At 38.9% G+C, this 17,829-nt stretch overlaps 1 protein-coding gene across 1 annotated transcript; it reads left to right on the top strand.

The window, feature by feature from the left end:
* Positions 1-6,379: 6,379 nt before the first annotated feature.
* LOC120314829 (T cell activation RhoGTPase activating protein) lies at positions 6,380-17,408 on the top strand. Its single transcript, XM_039358334.1, has 10 exons — positions 6,380-6,521; positions 7,111-7,187; positions 7,298-7,351; positions 8,495-8,561; positions 9,625-9,794; positions 10,322-10,483; positions 10,778-10,887; positions 12,665-12,860; positions 14,280-14,385; positions 15,054-17,408. Exons 2-10 carry the CDS (start codon positions 7,161-7,163, stop codon positions 16,325-16,327), a joined length of 2,166 nt encoding a protein of 721 aa, XP_039214268.1. The 5' UTR covers positions 6,380-6,521; positions 7,111-7,160; the 3' UTR covers positions 16,328-17,408.
* The last annotated feature ends 421 nt before the right edge of the window (positions 17,409-17,829 follow it).

Here is a 17,829-nt window from a genome sequence, read left to right as displayed (position 1 = left end):
GGCGGTGTCATGCATGCGCGCCGCGTCATGCATGCACGCCGTGTGCTTATGACCGGGGTCACCAGTATAAAAAGGTTGAGAACCACTGAGGTAAAGCATCTGGAGGGGATTTTATCCCCCCAGAATTAATAAGGGAAAATAAAGACTGGTGGGCCCCAGTTTTAGCCATCCTATTCACTCATATTAATAACATAGGACATTTTCCACCTGATTGGAATCAGGCCATTGTAGTGCCAATATACAAAAATAAAGGAAGTAGACTTGACCCTGTAAACTATAGGCCTATTAGTTTATTAAATACAATAAATAAACTCTATGCCAGATTTTTATATACAAAGTTAGTGGATTGGGTACAAAATGAAAATATTATTGCTGAAGAAAGGCCGGATTTAGGGAGGAACGTTCAACACTAGATCATTGTCTGACTCTGCACCATTTGGCTGAAAAATATTCTACCCCCTCTCGTGGTTCTCTTTATGCACCTTTGGTTGATTTTAAGTCAGCTTTTGATCTAATACCAAGGGAGAGGTTGTGGTATAGTCTAAGACATTCCACGATTGATAAAAGGCTGTTGATTCTCATTCAGTCGCTCTATTCAAATATCTCTCTAAAAATCAGATGTTCCCCCTGGGGACAATTATCTAAAGCAGTTCCAACTTATAGAGGTGTAAGGCAAAGTTGCATATTAGCTCCACTACTTTTTAATTTGTATCTAAATCCAATAATGCAAGTGCTTGCTGATCCAACCCATCATCCATCTATCTTGGCTGATCGTGCAATCCCAGCACTATTGTATGCTGATGATATTGTTATTTTGTCCGCTTCTCAGGTGGGAATGAGAAAAGCACTTAGGGCACTAGCTTTATTTTGCATAGAATACAAACTATTAATAAATTATTAAAAAATTAAAGTTTTAGTATTTGCCTCTTACCATCATAAGATCCATAAATGGCAAATTGATGGGACTCCAACTGAACAGGTGCGTACCTATAAATATTTTGGAGTGCAGTTCCATACCTCCCTATCCTGGCATACTCACTTTCTTTATCGGGCAAATGTTGCTTAGTACACCTCATCAGCTATCATAAAAATTTATCATTCTAAAGCAGTGTTTCTCAACCTTGACAATTTTAAGGCATGTGGACTTCAACTCCCAGAATTCCACAGCCAGCATTGTCAAGGTTGAGAAACACTGTTCTAAAGGAACTTACTATATCCTGGCAGCTTGTAAGGTTTTCCAAGCTAAGGCAGTCCCTCAGCTCCTCTATGGCTCGCAAATATGTTCACTTGCAAAGCTTAATGCTATTGAAATTATTCAAAATAAGTTTATTAGAGCCATACTGATGGTACCTAAAAATATTAAAAATGCCATCCTATGGGTGGAAATAGGTTTAGTTTCATTGGAAGCTAGAGCATGGTTCCTTCTTCTTACCTTTTGGCTAAAGTTAATTTTGATGCCTGTAGGGTTAGCCCCTTTAGTATTTATAGATCATTTTAAATCGTCGTGGGGAAAAAAAGCCCTAGATAAAATTAAATCGCTGGGCTTCTCTATGGAAAGTCTGTGTTCATTAGGATTTGATAATGCTAGAACTGCCTTGAAACAACATATCTGGGATATTGATCTCCAAACAAACTTAAGTAAGGTGGCACATTCCAATATTTATCACTTGCTTCCAGAAGGATTCTTCCCAGCTTCTTATCTATTTTCCATTACAATTTTGAAATTTCGTAAAGCTTTCACCTTAGCCAGGCTGGATGCATTGCCCTTGACAGTCCTTTTTGGATGGTTTAAGGGCATTCCTATGCACCTTCAGTTGTGTCCATGTGGTGATGGCTCTATAGAAACCCTAAGCTACATGCTGCTTCATTGTTCTTTATATAAAGACTTTAGATTCTTATATATTCTTATATATCCTATATTGAAGATGTTTCCAGGTAGGGGATATGAATTTTATCTAAAGTTGCTACTTTCAGATAAGGATCTGAAAATATCAATTCAGGTTGCCCAATTTTGTGCCACCATTTGCACAATATGTCGCACCATTATCAAGGTCTGAAAAATTTTAATATGATGTTTTATTTTGAGAATTTCGGATTATATTACATTGATTGTTTGATGGTTTTATATTCTGTAAATATGGAAGTAAAATTGTCACTGTTGTTATATTTTGATTATGTCTGGCCTTATGGCTGTAATAAACAGATTGATTGATATCGATACAATCTGGCAAGTTGCACTGACATTTGATTGCTGATATAGTCAAGGATTTTACTGGACACTTGCTGAGGGCATTTTCCCTCATGAATTTTATTCTGTTGCCATTTTAGATTGTGTCTAACAGAGACCACACACCTGACTTCTGCAAGGCATTTGCCTACATTATGACTCACCAGTACTTTTTAGAGCTTATATACTTCTCACAGACGTGAGTTTAGGCTTATTTGAAAGAACGTGAGATCTACTTTTTAAACACACATTTAGCCCTTTTTTTAAAAGAGCCCAAACCCTGTGCTGCATAAAAGGTCCACTTAAACTAGAAAAGCAATCAAAAGGCAACTGGATTCTGCCTGCAATGTGTTGCTAGTTCATCACCACTGAATGAATTATAGGGTTTTCCTAGCTTCTGACAACAATGAGTACGTGGTGGCTGTACTTTCTAGTCTTTTTATTATTTCTGTTTATCTCCAAGGATTTGCACAAGAGAACACGCTGATTGGAGGATCAAACTGATCTCTCAGGCTCAGTCTCCTGCAGCTGTAATTTCTACGTCTCTTTATGAAAAGCACCATATTTCCTATGTTCCCAGGGGACCAGGGGACATTTTGCTTACTCTGTACCAGCTTTGGTGGCACCAAGCGACATGTTAACGAGGGACATTATTAGGGAGAGGCAAATAATAATTATGTACATCTAAAACTATTTGCTGTATTTGTAGGCCACCTATTCCAAAGAAGCCCGAAAAGTTTTCCAAAATTAAAAATAGCAACTTACAGCTTCTCATTTAGTGACCATTCAAAGTTACAATGGCACTGAAAATTTATGACCGGTTTCACAGTTATGACTGCTGCAGCAATTCGTGGTCGTAGTAACAAAATTCAGGTGCTTGGTAACTGGTTCATGTTTATGACGGTTCCAGTGTCGCAGGGTTATGTGATCACCTTTTGCAAACTTCTGACAAGCAAAGTCAGTGAGGGAACCAGAGTCAGTTAACAACTGTGATACTGACTTAACAACTGCAGTGGTTTGGTTAACAACTGTGGCAAGAAAGGTCATAAATTGGGGCAAAACTCATTTAACAAGTATCTCGCTTAGCAACATATATTTGGGGCTCAATTGTGGTCGTAAGTCAAGGATTAGCTGCACATTATTGCAGCAATCAAACAGCATTCATTCAAATCTAAGGTGAAACTTGGCTTTTCAAAGAGTGCTTCTGGATGCTGGCAATCATGAGGCCACAATACAACTCTGTGATCACTTGGCTGCCAGCACTGTTATTCCCTGCCAGCACTGGCTGGAGATGAAGCTTACTCATTATCAGTGGCTGGCTGTCTACAGAACTTCAGGCTTTCCTATGTGTAAGGATTGGTATTTGATTGCTTTTATGAAATAGATGCATTCCTCCCTTGCAAAATGTCTAGGGATAACCTGGTGTAGGTCCTCCGTTCCAAACTATGCAACTGAAAATAACAAACTAATCAAGCTACATGATTGACCTTAATTCCTCTTTGAGACCTGTTATGTCCTGGGCCTGCTGAGTGACTCAGCAGGTGCAGGAAGCTGCAGAGAGGCCCGGGCAGACCACGTGGATGCCCGGGACCAGACAGGCTGACTCCAGCCTATTGCGCATGCGCAAGGTGGGAGAATCCATTGCATTGATTGGTTGACACTGTCCCTGCAAAGGGGTATAAAAGGAATCCGCACCATTTTGTATTGGTTCTGTTGAGATCTGAATAAAGAGCAGACTGTTGTTACTCCTGCCTCGTCTCAATGCCTTTACATCGAAAACAGAATAAGACCCATTTCTGAATGTCAAAAACACCACGGGGGAGAGGGAGCCAGAGGATATTTTTTTAAAAAAATTACTGGCAATGCTAAGCAGAACAAAATATTTTTTAACAACAAAAGATAAAAAAGCTTGCTGTCCATGGGTTACATAATGGCACCCTTTCTATTTATCCAATGTTTCTGTGGTTTCCCTGGAGAAGATGAATGTGCCAACTCTGACAAAGCTGGAATCCATTCTATATATGAATATCCAGAGGCCCAGTCTAGACTCCCATTATTTTCCTCCATTGTGCACTCAGCTTTAAAACACTCCTTGGCTGAGCAGCATTTTATCGTCCCTATAACTGTTCTGAACCTTTACCATTTTCTCATTAACATGACACTATAACAAACACAGATTGGTCGCCATTTGCTCACGGGCAACCCCCGTCTACAACGGTCATCAGTTGATTAAAACTCTGTTGAAAACAGAGAAACATTTGTGATGCTTGGGATTTCCCCTCTCATGGTTTCATAGAAGAACACACACATACACAAATCTGTATGCTTCTTGAGGAAGAGAGAAAAAACAGATCCTCTGCAGTTTGCCTCTGTAGCTTTTGATTTCCATGACCCTTTTAGTTGTCTTTGCCTTCTCTTCTCTGTAGCACAGTATATTTTGGTAGGTTTTAATTATTCTTAATATTGACTAAGAATTTCCTGAATTTGAAATATGATAAACACACACACACACACACACACACACACACACACACACACACATAGGCAGGCAGATAGTGACATCTCTGTACTGATGCCAAGAGGTTCCCTGTTCAGGAATCAAAATAACCAATGGATTTGGCAATAAAGAAAATCAGGGAGTTTTCTAAGGGAATGTTTATCCAAAGCTATTTTCCAAATGTGCAGGTAAGTTGGCCTGAAAAAAAAGGAAAGAAAAATTCCTTTCTTATATAGAAAAGGGACACACCAAGAGGCTGCTTGATTGCCATGTCCCTTTTCTTCAAATCATCTCATTTCCCCAAATCTCTGGAATCAGGCTGCCTAACAACATGCCAAGCCTATGAGGGAATCCCACCCCCACCCCAGTAGCTTCTGAAGTTCTCTTGGTCTTCAGAGAGAATCCCAACCTTTCAGCCGCTGAAATAGGGCTTCAAGCCTCTCCGTGTGTGCCATCTGTCACTATAAGATGCAAAACCAGTTTAGCAATTCTATGCCTTTACAAAAGGCATACCCACCCCAGCAGCTGCAACAAGTTCATTGTTCTTTTCAGGCCACTGACCATTTTTATCTCTCCCCCTTACCCCACCAGGTGCTGTCTGCCTGCCACCAGCTGCTCCACTAGCTTGGTGGATTTCTGTTACACTTTATGGGACTTCAATAGAGGTCATTTCCTAATCTGGCATTTCTTTTTTAAAACAGTGATCTGGTTGCTTTGCAAAATAGGACAGTAGATCTATATGTGGTATACTTAGGGAATGTTTAATGTTTACTTTAAGGATGCATAGCTCAGAATATTCCACTCTGTGATGCCCAAATCTTCTGAGTACAAAGGACCATTCTGGAAAATCACACATTGGGCCTATTTTTTACACACACACACACACACACACACACACACACACAGAGAGAGAGAGAGAGAGAGAGAGAGAGAGAGAGAGAGAGAGAGAGAGAGAGAGTCAATTGTTAGACATATACTATGCATACTGGAGCAAATGTAACAAAGAATCTGATCATTATACAATACCAGTATTTTATTAAAATGCCATCCCCAAAGTAAAGAAACAATCAAAACAATAAAATGATAATAAATTTGAGAAGAGGAATGTGGTGTATTTGTCCACACCTCTCAGTGCACAACATGGGTGCTTTTTAAAAGGTTAATTGAGGATTTAAACTTGTACTTTTAAAGCCACTGAGGTTTACTTGTGGTCAGATTTGATATCTTCAGACCAGTTGTACGTAAAAGATACACTCTTCTGATAAGCAATTTCTGTCTGGATGTGTAAGTTGCCCTTTATTGCTGTGTAGGCCCGCTTATGCCAACCTACAGAGAGCAATAGAGTTTTTCACACATCCCACCTGATTCTCCTTGTAATTTGGAACTTCTGCCTACAACACACCACATCTGTTCCATCACGTTTCTATCAGTGACCACACTGGACTTTTTCTCTTTTTTTGTAAGAAGTGGGAAAAATTCTTCTCTTACAACAGTGGCTGCAGCTGCCCTAAAAGGAAGAGGAAACCCATGAGCTAGCAGGCATCTGCCAGTGAATGCTTCGCTTAGCTCTGCCCTCTGTGATGCTTTTTCCTGTTGTTCTGACGTTGTGACTTTCCACCTGCCTCCTCAACTACAACCACCAGCAATCATTCCGAATGCAGCACACGTGGGGCTGACTGGCTGAGTCCTCAGTTCTCTCCAGCAAGTTACAGTAGTTACAGCCAAGCGGTTATGCTGCTTCTCTCCTTCTCTGCAGTTCGCGTAAGGTGAAAAAACTCCAGCAGAGACCCTTTCCCGGTAAGTTTATAAGATAAGCATATGGAAATGATCAGGACAGTCCTGTACTTTGGGTCTTTGAATCAGAAAAAAAGACTTCAGATAGCTTCCAGCCCCAATCCCCCAGCCAGTTTAGCTACGTTGTACCGCTGACAAGATGCTTGTTCATAATGAACTCTGGGATAAGGCTTGACTGACTGATAAATTCTTAGCATATGCTGTATGACTTGTTTTATTTTAGTGAGTTATTCATGTCCTCCCTTGCTGTTTCAAACTGTAGAATATTCATTCAACTTAGCATGTGATAAGTGGTTTTCAGAGCTGCTATAACATTGTGCTATGAAGGATTATCTGTGGGATTTGCTCGTTCAGATTTGTTTCGGCAAGTTACAATCTTTTTTTTTTCCAGAAAGTAGAACTGTTTATAGAGCGGTCAAGCCTCCTTTTTGTTGTTTTATCAGAAATCAAAGACAATAAACAGAAAAAATGAATTACTTAGGCCAGCACCTCTATCTTAAATTGCTTAGTCTGTATCGAGTTTAATTTTGCAAACAGTACAGTTGTGTGCTTTAGCAGATATTGCTAATATCATTCTTGTCCTCTGAAACAGGCAAACAAGAGAAACCCAGGAAAGCAAGATCATTAACAGTTGGATTACTGATGAAGGTGCTAAGCAGTTGCCATGCAGTGAGTGCCTTTTCTCTTCATATTCCTCTCTCTCTCTAGAAGTGTTGCAAGTGAGTGCTGCTGAAACTAGATGATTTCTGATTATATTTTTCCTTTGCTTTACCTTACAGCCCAAAAGTTTAAATGCAAAAGAGATGGAGGCTTTAATTGCACACTCATCAGAGGTAAGCACACATAAAGCCCTTTGCTGTTTCTATGTATTAAGAGTTTGTGATTGTAAGCGTACTTCTTATGGGACTCTGTGAGACTTACTTCTGAGTAAACTCACTCAGAATTGTAGAGCACATCCTATGCTTTTGTAAAGTCATGGTCAGTCATTCCTGCTCAGCTTTAGCTTATGAGGAAAAAAAATGAAGTCATTTTTAATAGCACTGTAATTCTAGCCAATGTTTTATAATAGTACACTTAATCTTCTGCTTGCATCTTCATCGTTACTGAATTCAAATCACCTTAAAGACTGAATGAAACAAAAACTCCTGAACTTCCATCCACACTCATTAGCAATTTTAGGAAGTCTGTTTAAACATGAATGAGTGTGTTATGAGCTCCCTGTTACAGTTCAACACAAAGGAATGAGATTTGTGCTCATAATAGATTTCAGAACAGAAATATGTAAGGCTGTAGTCTGGATTATAATGTCCAAATTCTAAACACCTGTTACTTCAAAAACCTATTAATTTCAGTGAGCCTGTTTTCAGTGCAGTTAGCAATCCCTTTATAGCCTTACTTGGATGTATGGCTGACATCCAAAGAGCAGCTCACATAAAACAGCTCACATTTGCCCTGGGAAATTCCTGGCTGCAATCCTCTCTATCACACATTAATTCCTGTCTGAAATGTATCTGTTTAACTTTTCTTCTCACCCACCCACCTTTCCCTGCAGGCCCTCATTACTCAATCAAACTTAGAATAAATCCATTGACATCAGTAGACGTCTAGTTAGTCCTGAATAATAAAAGACCCATTGATGTCAATAGTAACCATGGTCAATGGTTTGAAACCAACCATGTTTTGCTTGTTATCATGCTTTGGATCTATATTGTTTGTAGAGCTCACTAAGGATTCCTTTAACCAAAGTAAACAGGATAGCTGAGGACAGTTTTAATATTTATTGTTGCTTCTGTTTAATGTTTGGTTAAGTGCCATGCAATTCAGTGTTGCAATTGAATGCATCCTTCCCTGTAACAAAAGGGTGTGGGTTTTGTCTGTTTGTTTTGAGGAACTGAGCAACGTGATGTATTACAGCTTTATTGGACTCTCTGCTGCATGACGGATTGATGATTTTTACTGACTTTCTTAAATTTCAGGAGGATTTCAAAAAACGTCATCTCTTCATGACATGTGATAATGAAGATGAGCCATGTCATCTGATTGGTATGTGTGCAGGAACAGGAGCAGTGGGATTATGCTAAGCCCAACGTACCTTGAACTTTGTTCTCTACAAGTGAGGGGCATTTATCCTGCTCTTTTGGATGATGCAGGAAGTGACAGGATGAGTCCCAAGCTCTGTCTTGGTCAAGGGATTGGATAGTTGACTACTCTTTTCTGCCACTGAGGATGGCCACATTTTTATGTAGTAGTCACAGGCTGGTGGGTTCTCAGGTTTAAATCATAACTTATAACTCTAAATTGCCCCCTGGTGGAAATATATATACACCTAAAATGTCTAGAGCTATAAACTGGTTGGTTGGTTGGTTGGTTGGTTGATTGGTTGGTTGGTTGGTTGGCTGTTCTAGGACAAACCATAGGATGGCAGGTTAACTATATATTTAACTACCGCCACTGATGGTTGAAACAGGCTGATTTCCTTAAGAAGGGGATTGTGGATAAAATTTAAATCTGCAAGTGATTCATAATGCATGGTTCCAGCAAGAACAAAGTTAGAGGTGGAGAGTTTACAGCTGGGTTGACAGTAGAACGGAAGTCCCATTTTAATTAAGCTAGGTTTGTGATCAGTTCAAAAGTGATATATTTGCCACATTGAACCTTCTCAATCACTTTTGACAAGAAACCAATTTTTACCTCTGGTAAAAGAACAACTGGGCTGGCCTTTTTGGCTACTAATTTACAGTTTTGCAAACTGCATTTGTTTAGATTCAATTGCTCTGATTGTTCCTTCCAGCATTGCTGGATGCTAATAAGGAGTATAACTATAGCAACTTTTCCCAATTTGCAATAGACTACAAACCTCATTATCCCTAGTCCATGCCTAGCCAGTTTGGCACTTAATCAGAATAGGAGCTACAGTCTAAAGCAGTTTTGCTATCATGCATCCAGCCTGCAGGCCGGCAGTTTGACACCCCTGGTCTAAAGCATCTAAAAATAATTTTGTTGAGAATAGGTGATTCATATAATTCTATAGTCCTATATTCATGTATCTAGTGCTGTGTCATTCATTAGTTGCACATTATTCCTACTCCTTTTGTTCTTCCAACAGATCGTCACAGGAAAAGAAAGAATGTAATATCTTTGCCATTTATGTTCAGACGGTCTACCCATGAATCAGAAAGTCAGGGACATCTAGAATCTGAGTTGAAACCACCTCTGTTTGACTTCCCTCTGTCACTTGTTTGCGATGCTGAAGATACGCTGCCCAAATCTATACAGGTAAGTAAGCAGTAGGGTATTGTATCTATCTTATATGAATAGTGCTCTGCGCTTTGTCTGTATAAGATAATCCCTAACATAAGCAACAGGAGGATTTTCTTCCTCCTAGTCATATATGGGAGAAGTTGAATTATGATTAAACATGTTCTTTAAAATAATTCAAATCTATGCCAAGCAAACTCTTCTCTAAGGCTAAGCTGAATCATGAGTTGTACAGTATATTACTGAAGTTTTACAATATTGTGCCAAGAATTTCGCCTTCTGCGGAGAAAGGAATTTCTGCTTAGGTCTGGGATAGCTAAAAAGCAAACAGTCTAAAGGCTAGGGAAAATATGGGGAGAAAAAAAATGATTAAGGAAGAAAAGGGAACAGTTGTATGTAACTCAGGAAGTCAGTATCATAATGTATATAAATGTCCTGCCAAATACATGTCGCTGAAAAGGTGAGCATAGAAGAATGATGGTGTTCAGTTCCCTGTCTGGAACTTAACACATGTGGTATTCTTTTTATTCCTGTTCACATTGTAGGACATCCTTACAATACTCTTCCAGAAAGGACCACTCACTGAAGGGATATTTCGAAAAGCTGCCAATGAGAAGGCACGCAAGGAGCTGAAAGAGGAATTAAATGCCGGAGACAACATCGCCTTAGGAAAAAAATCTGTTTATCTGCTAGCGGTGGTTTTTAAGGTATACATCTGTTCATTTGGTTTTTTATTATAGGTTCTTGTTTCTCAAGTATTAGGAAGAGATATTCCTAAAACCAGTGCAGTTAGGAAATAAATTCTGCTATTGTTGCATTTTGTGTATTTAGCCTCCAGTGGAAAATGGTAGGAGACAGAGCTGCTGTTTTTATGGTCTTTTCTCTGACTTTGGGATACACAATCCCAGGAAACTGTGGTATGAACCAAATTGAAAGAGTTCCAAGATGCATGTTGGCTCTAAGTTGCCTACCATGGCTTAACTGAAGGTTGTTTCTTGTAGGATTTCCTCCGAAGCATTCCCCACAAATTGTTGCTGACTGAGCTTTACGATGAGTGGATGACAGCATTAGAAAAAATGAATCATCAAGAGAAAATTGAAGCCGTGAAAGAGTAAGTGGACCTCTCTTCAAGAGTGGCTTTTTGTTCTTCTGTAATAAGCAATGCAAATAGATACAGATTCTGAAATCCTTACTTGGATGCTTGCAGACAAATAGCTCTTAACTCAAGAAATCAAGAAGCATTACATGATTCCCTCTTTAGTCCCACTCATGTAACAAAAAAGCTATGGAAGAGAATTATGAATGGAAAATGACATAATCAGTTCCTTTCCACATTCTGCTCCCTCCCCCCCCCCCAAAAAAATCTCATCAATGAAGCAAAGCAGGGTAAAAGTTTTATCTGGAAAAGTTGACTGATGCCAGAGGAAATGATATCTAAGACTATACACTTCAGATTAAAGTTTTATAACAGCGGTGTTAAACTGCCGGCCCACGGGCCAGATGCATCATGCTGAAACCGCACCCATCCCATTGCCGGCAATGGAAAAAAAGTCGCAATACATCGTGACACGTCACATGACGTTGCGAGTTTGACACTCCTGTTTTACAACATTTCCTATCTATTCTGAAATGAAACAAAATTGAAAAAGCTGTATTGAAGTGAAGCCCTCTGCCTGCTTAAAATGACACTAATTTTTAATGGGTCATGCTGTCAAGTAAGCCTGGCTAATGGTGTAGCCAACCAAAAGATCTCCTACAATTTTTACTCTGTCATTCTCATTGAATTCAATAGAACTTCTTCCCCAAAAAACGTGGTTAGATTTGTGTTTTGTTACAGTTTCAGATACTTTCTTGTGACTAGACATGTGTGGGTTTCCATATTTTTTATTCATCTTTATTGAAAGCTGGGGAACTATTCATAATGGGCAAACAGGAAGAAGAACGAATCTCTGCGGTACATACTAGCAATGGGGAGAGTAAAAACCTAAATAGCTTTTGCAATAATGCCATTTTTTCCCTTCCTTCCATTTCAAAATGGGGGAGAGCAGTAATATCATCCCATAACCAAATCTGACTGACTTCATGACAACACAATGCCATCAATTCATTTCAAATTTGAAGCTATGCCAGAATACAATGCAAGGAATAAAATGTGCAAGGAATAAAATGTAGGTATGCAGGAATAAAATACATTCCTGCATACTTATATACATAGAATGAAAGGGTCCCATGAATCAAACCAGTGAGTATTGATAGTCCATATTTAGCAACCGCCTCTTTCAGTGACTGTTTGCAGTTACAGTGGTGATGAAAATGTAACTTTGCGATCAGTCCTCACTTTTATTACTTTCACAGTTCTATAAAGCAAAAGAAAGTTGAAGTAAGATCATAACAACAGTCATGGTTTTACTTAGCAACTGCTTTACTTTAACAACCAAATTGTCAGTCCCAATAGTGTCGCTAAACAAGGAATAGCTGTAATATCTAAGGAATTAATCTAAATACCACATGATGAAAAAAACAGATGTGCATATTATATAAATCTTATACAAGTTTAATTATAAATTTAAGAGCATTTTACCCCATAATTTCCCAGGAGACAAAACAATTTCTGCTTGGTGTCTACTCAGGCATTTATGTCTACCTGCTATGAATTTATCTAGCTAGCTAGCTAGCTAGAACTGCCCATCTCGTGCACAGAAACTCACAATGAATTCACTCACTGGGACTTTTGAATGGGAATTTTGGGTAACCACTTTAAATCAATACTTCCACATTTTAGAGGAAGTGTTACTCATATAAGTGAATGCAAAATTTATCTTAAAAAAAAACACTAGAAGCTACAATCTGAGGATAACTTCCCCCCCCCCTTATGTTTATTTTTGCAGGGTTGCAAGCAAATTGCCACAGCTAAATCTTCATTTGCTCAAACACTTGCTTTCTCTTCTTCACCATATCAACAAAAACTCAAAAGTCAATAAAATGGATTCCAGCAACCTCGCCATCTGTTTTGGACCAACCATGTTGAGTCCAAATTGTGACAAAAGCCTGCCACTTGAAATCCAGAAAGAATTGGCTGAAAAGGTACCTTTGTTTTCTTTCCACCTGTTCCACATTGTCTTTTATCTTTGACTGTTTTTTTTCTCTAGCTATAAGGAAGCCAGTCAGTACAACATTCTGGCAGTGAATCCCTTTGGCATTAACCTGACTCACAGTGAAATAGTTTCACACTTGAAATACTGGCCCTATCCTATAGACCAGAGGTTCCCAATCTTGACAACTTTAAGACATGTGGACTGCAACTCCCAACATCTCCCAGCTAGAATTCTGGGAGTTGGAGTCCACACATCTTAAAGTTGCTGAGATTGAGAACCCCTGCTGTTGGTTGCATTGCAACATCCTAATTAATTTAGCTCCAGCACACCAGAATTATAGGAAGCCTTAAAGGGGCCCTTCCCAGATTCATCTTTCAATAAAGTGCCTCTCTGATCTGATATTAAGAAGCTGTGTCCCATTTCTATGCAGCAGAGTGGAACAAGGTGCTGCTTCAAATTGATGCTTTGCTAGCCTTTGACTTTCTGCACCTGCATTTGCAGAAGACATTTCTACACAAGTAACATGGGTGGGTACAGAAAAGTACCCTGCCTCAGGGCTTTTTAACTACAAACATTAAAGATCATGCTTTCTCTGGGTCGAGGTAGTATCTCAAAGGCAACCACTCCAACAAATGGAATTGGGGCAGCTGTATAGAGCCAAATGGTGTTGCTTCATACGACCTTATGTTGTATAAGACTGGAGGAGACAAAGAGAAAGCAAAGGATCTCATGGGGAAAAAGAGGATGGCCCAGGTTACATCCACTGATGGTTTCAAGCCTGCTTATCCCAAACATAAATTGCTCCCAAGGAAATATAACTCTCTAAAACTCAAAGCAAAAGTTCCCCACCCTGAACTAAGAGCTCATTGGCAATTTATAATGATCTTGGTCATCTTCTATAGCTGGTTAAGAAACTCCCCAACATTTTAAGAACAGACTTCAGATTCTCTTAGCTGGAAAGTAGAGCTTTCTTGGTTGATTTTTAAAACATGCAATCATTAAAAGTCCTGCAATTGTGGTACAGTAGCAAAAACTAGTTCTGGCATCAGGGCATAAGCTTTGAGAATTATGCAACCAGCTAAAGCCACAGCAACACAATTGCAAAGTTATTCCATAGAAGATAAGCTTCCATAGGTTCAAATGAAGAGGTTAACAGGCCCACATAAACAAGCAAACAATGGGGGCTATTTCAGAAGTATTTTATTCTTACTGGAAAGCAAGGCAGGAAAAGACAAGAATTCTGTATGTTGTTTTTATGCTTGTACTCTTCAAGGCCGGAATTTACATGTGGGTTTCCTATCGAGATATTCTTCCTATATAGCTCTTAATATATAGATTCCGCTAATAATTTAATGTTGAAATACTCCAAGTTAATCTCTGATTTACATTCTTTGTTTGGCTTGCTTAGGTGAAGTCACTGGTGGAATTCCTCATTAATAATTGTTCGGATATATTTGGAGAAGAAATCTACTCACTGCTCTGTAGGAATACTGATAATTCCCTGGATATGACAGGTACCCTGATTTTGCATGGCTTTGAAGTTATATTTAAAACAGAGTCTGGCTAATCATTTTTCTCTGAATATGCTTAGATTACATTGAAAGTACTATTGAACAATGTTTGGTTCTAGTTACTAAGGAAGTGGCAAAAAATAACCAACCAGTAACAACAGTAAGCCATTTCTAAATGTTAACCACAGTATATCTTAGAGTTTCATAAGAGAGTCACTTATCACTGAGGTTCCTTTCAAACCAGGGTAGAGAAACAGAAATAATATATGTAAAGTTTTGGGAAAATTTATCAGAGAGACTGGGTCCAATTTGTGGATATCAAATTATTATATAGCATTATAGAGTATTTTTGGTAAAACCAGTGGTTATTTCTAAGTTTCATATAAATATGGCTCATTTTTTGTTCCTCTTTTTATTTTTTATCATTTTTCTTTTCATGGACTGTTCAGTTTAGTTTTGTTATTAGTTTTATTATTTTTATATAACTTGTTCCTTAAAGTTTTGTATCCTTAAAAAAATTTTTTTTAAAAAAAAATCCTTTTCACTAGTTTGGGTAGGAAGCCTTTATTCCTCAATTGCAAGTGATGTTCACATACTTTATAGCTGTGAGTGACCACTGACTTATTTCTGATTCTGTCCATTAGTCTCAACATTTGCTTTCCTTCCTTCAGAAATGTCAGCACCAAACCAGCATCGTGATTCTGCTTACAACAGCACAGACCTTGAAGGGGAATGCAGTCTCAGTGACCTTCAACTCAAGGGCTCATCCCACACTAGCAGGCCAAGCAGTACAGAACTGTACCCCAAACAGCCACGAACCCAGATCCCTTCTGCCTTGTCCCTGGCCCGTTTTAAAACAACAATGAAGAAACTTGAGAGGAGGTCCTCAGAACCAGAGTTGCAGTCTTCCAAGAATTGCCAAAAAGGGTGTGTGAAATTTCCAAAACTTTCCAAAAGTGAAGAGAATTTTATTCTGCAGAAGGAATTGGGACTGAAGGGTAGAGAGCTGAGAACGGGAACCCAGACAGTTGAAGAATCCCATCCTTCAGGTCTCTACAGGAACAAAAAGCCATCAAATCTCAGAATCAAAGCCAACTTGCCCTCAGAATTATCAAGTGATTCCTTACTCAGTGCATCTTCTTCCAGTTCACTAGACAGTGCCTCCTCTGTCTCGGACTCTTCTGTCTTCACTAGCTCACCACTCTCGTCACCTGCCATCTTCAAGAACAATGTCTTAATTCGGCCACGGTCCTTCTCTACCAAAATTTCAAATGGAAGTGACAGTGCTGTCTCAGAGCTCAAGAAGCACTCCATGTCATTTTCTGTGGCAACCCGCAAGAAGACGCTGGCCAAAATGGAAAGTCAAGGCAGAGGAGGCTTTCAAAAGGGAAGTTTCAAAAAGGGGCTCAGAAAAGAAAGACCACTTTCCTGTCAAATTGCTCAAGCAACTCATGAGACTGTTCCCAGTCCAGAACCCTCAGGCTGTCAACTAAGATCCCGTTTTATGTCAGCAATTGAAGTGTTTAGACTTGTAGATCAAAATAAACCCAGAAGGCCTCCTTCCTATGAAGAGGCAACCAAACACTTTTCTCCTGATAGATTTTCCTCACACAACAGTTTAAGAGCTCATCCTCTGAGGCTGACCAAGGTTCCTCAGGATTCTGCATCTCAATGTCTGAGGCTCAAGAAAGAGATCACAAACAAAGCAAATGAGAACCTTTTTAATGATAAACCCTCTTTGATCAATGACTCCCAGGACAAAACACCAGTTGTGGATTTTGTTATTGGAATACATTCACGGGCAAATTTACCTCTGACTCCTCAAGTGTACCGTCTCAGGACCATGTCTGGGTCATATCAAAAGAACAAGCAAGAATATATGACACTACAGAACAATCAGATAACTTTTGAGCACTTACAACGTGCAAAAGAATCCTATGTTTAACTTAATTTTCTCATTTCATTACAAATGTATATATTTTGTACTGGGCATGGAAGCAAGACTTTTGCCAAACATTATAGCCCAAGCAGATATAAATCCAACTTTCCATAAAATTGTATTTTTGTTTAATATCCTGTGTAATGTGTTTTGCTCTTTGGCCCATTTTGTACAAAATAATTATGTCCTAATCTGGGCTTGGCTATTCCCATGAATGTAAAAGCAGATTTTAAAACCAATGGATACATCCTTTTAGCTTTATTCACTTTGTTCCCCCACATTAGTGATTTCTTCTTTTTCTATTAAAAGTCTAGACAGAGATCCAATATAAACAGAAATAGAGAAGCAAAAGATAAGGGGAAATGCTGCAGAGATCTTGAGCCAATCTCTATCATATGACCAAGCAAAAGTATAGTTTTCAACAGAATTGGCTCTGCTGTTTTGTCTGGTTTTGCGTTTCTCAAGTGATTCAGTTTCTTCCACCACCACTTCCTATTTGTAAAGGATTTTCAGCTGAACTAAACCTCAATGTTGTGAAATGGTTCTTGCAGTAGAAACAGCGAGACTTTCTGTTTCATGATACTATCCCTGAAAATTCTAATAATGTAAGTTTCCTTCTGGAACATATCACACTGGGACCAGGGTGAGCATGAGAGAAATAGTCTGAATGTATAAGAAAGCCTTTCTAAATTATTTTAGTCTTCCCCAACTTCATACGTTTTAGAAGTGTTGAAATGGCAAATCTCAGCTGTGTAATCTGGGAATTCAGAAGGATGCCCTAACTCATCTGGAAAATGCCAAATTGAAGAAACCCTGACTGAATATTCATGTAGATCAACATTGTGTAGCTTGATGTTCCCCCTTAATTCCAGGAGTCAGATCAAAGGTGTTGAATATAAACATTATTATATCAAACAACTATAAATATTACTCATTGTATAATGCCGTAATGTGATTTATTCGTTTGGCTTCAATATAGTTTGTGGACTTTGCCACTAACCAGGGATTATGGCTTAGTAGAATGTCCAAATCCAGCCACTATGACTTATTCAAGAAAAAGTGATTAAAATAAATGCTTAGTATGCTATGTGATTCCAACCACTGAAAACCTCATCCTTAATATTAAAATTGCTTCCTTTGCAAATATTAACTCAAAATATATAGAAGAAGGCAGCTAATATCCCAGAAATAGTCAGATAGCTTCTTTTAAAAAGTCCCCTGAAGTTTCACTCCGAACCATACTGTTATATGGCCAGCCTGTGTATTCAGGGATGTGTCTCTGTAAAACAAAATAAATACAAGCCAGTGGGATCCTGTGATCTAACATCCCTGCATATATTTCCAGCAATATGGTTATTTCGAAAAATCTAAAGTCAGTCATTTCCCAATAATGTGTGCATTGACCAGTGGTGGGATTCAAATATGTGAACAACCAGTTCGCTGTGTGGATGCTACTTCCAGAAGTCCATTCTGGGCCTGGGCAACAAAAAATTAGCTACCGGTTCTGC

The sequence above is a fragment of the Crotalus tigris genome, unplaced genomic scaffold, assembly GCF_016545835.1.
Source record: "Crotalus tigris isolate CLP2741 ecotype Arizona unplaced genomic scaffold, ASM1654583v1 scf7180000019007.31208882:3723066, whole genome shotgun sequence".
Classification (NCBI taxonomy): domain Eukaryota; kingdom Metazoa; phylum Chordata; class Lepidosauria; order Squamata; family Viperidae; genus Crotalus; species Crotalus tigris.
The sequence above is the reverse complement of the archived record's forward strand: the minus strand, read 5'-3'. Positions and strand labels throughout refer to the sequence as shown.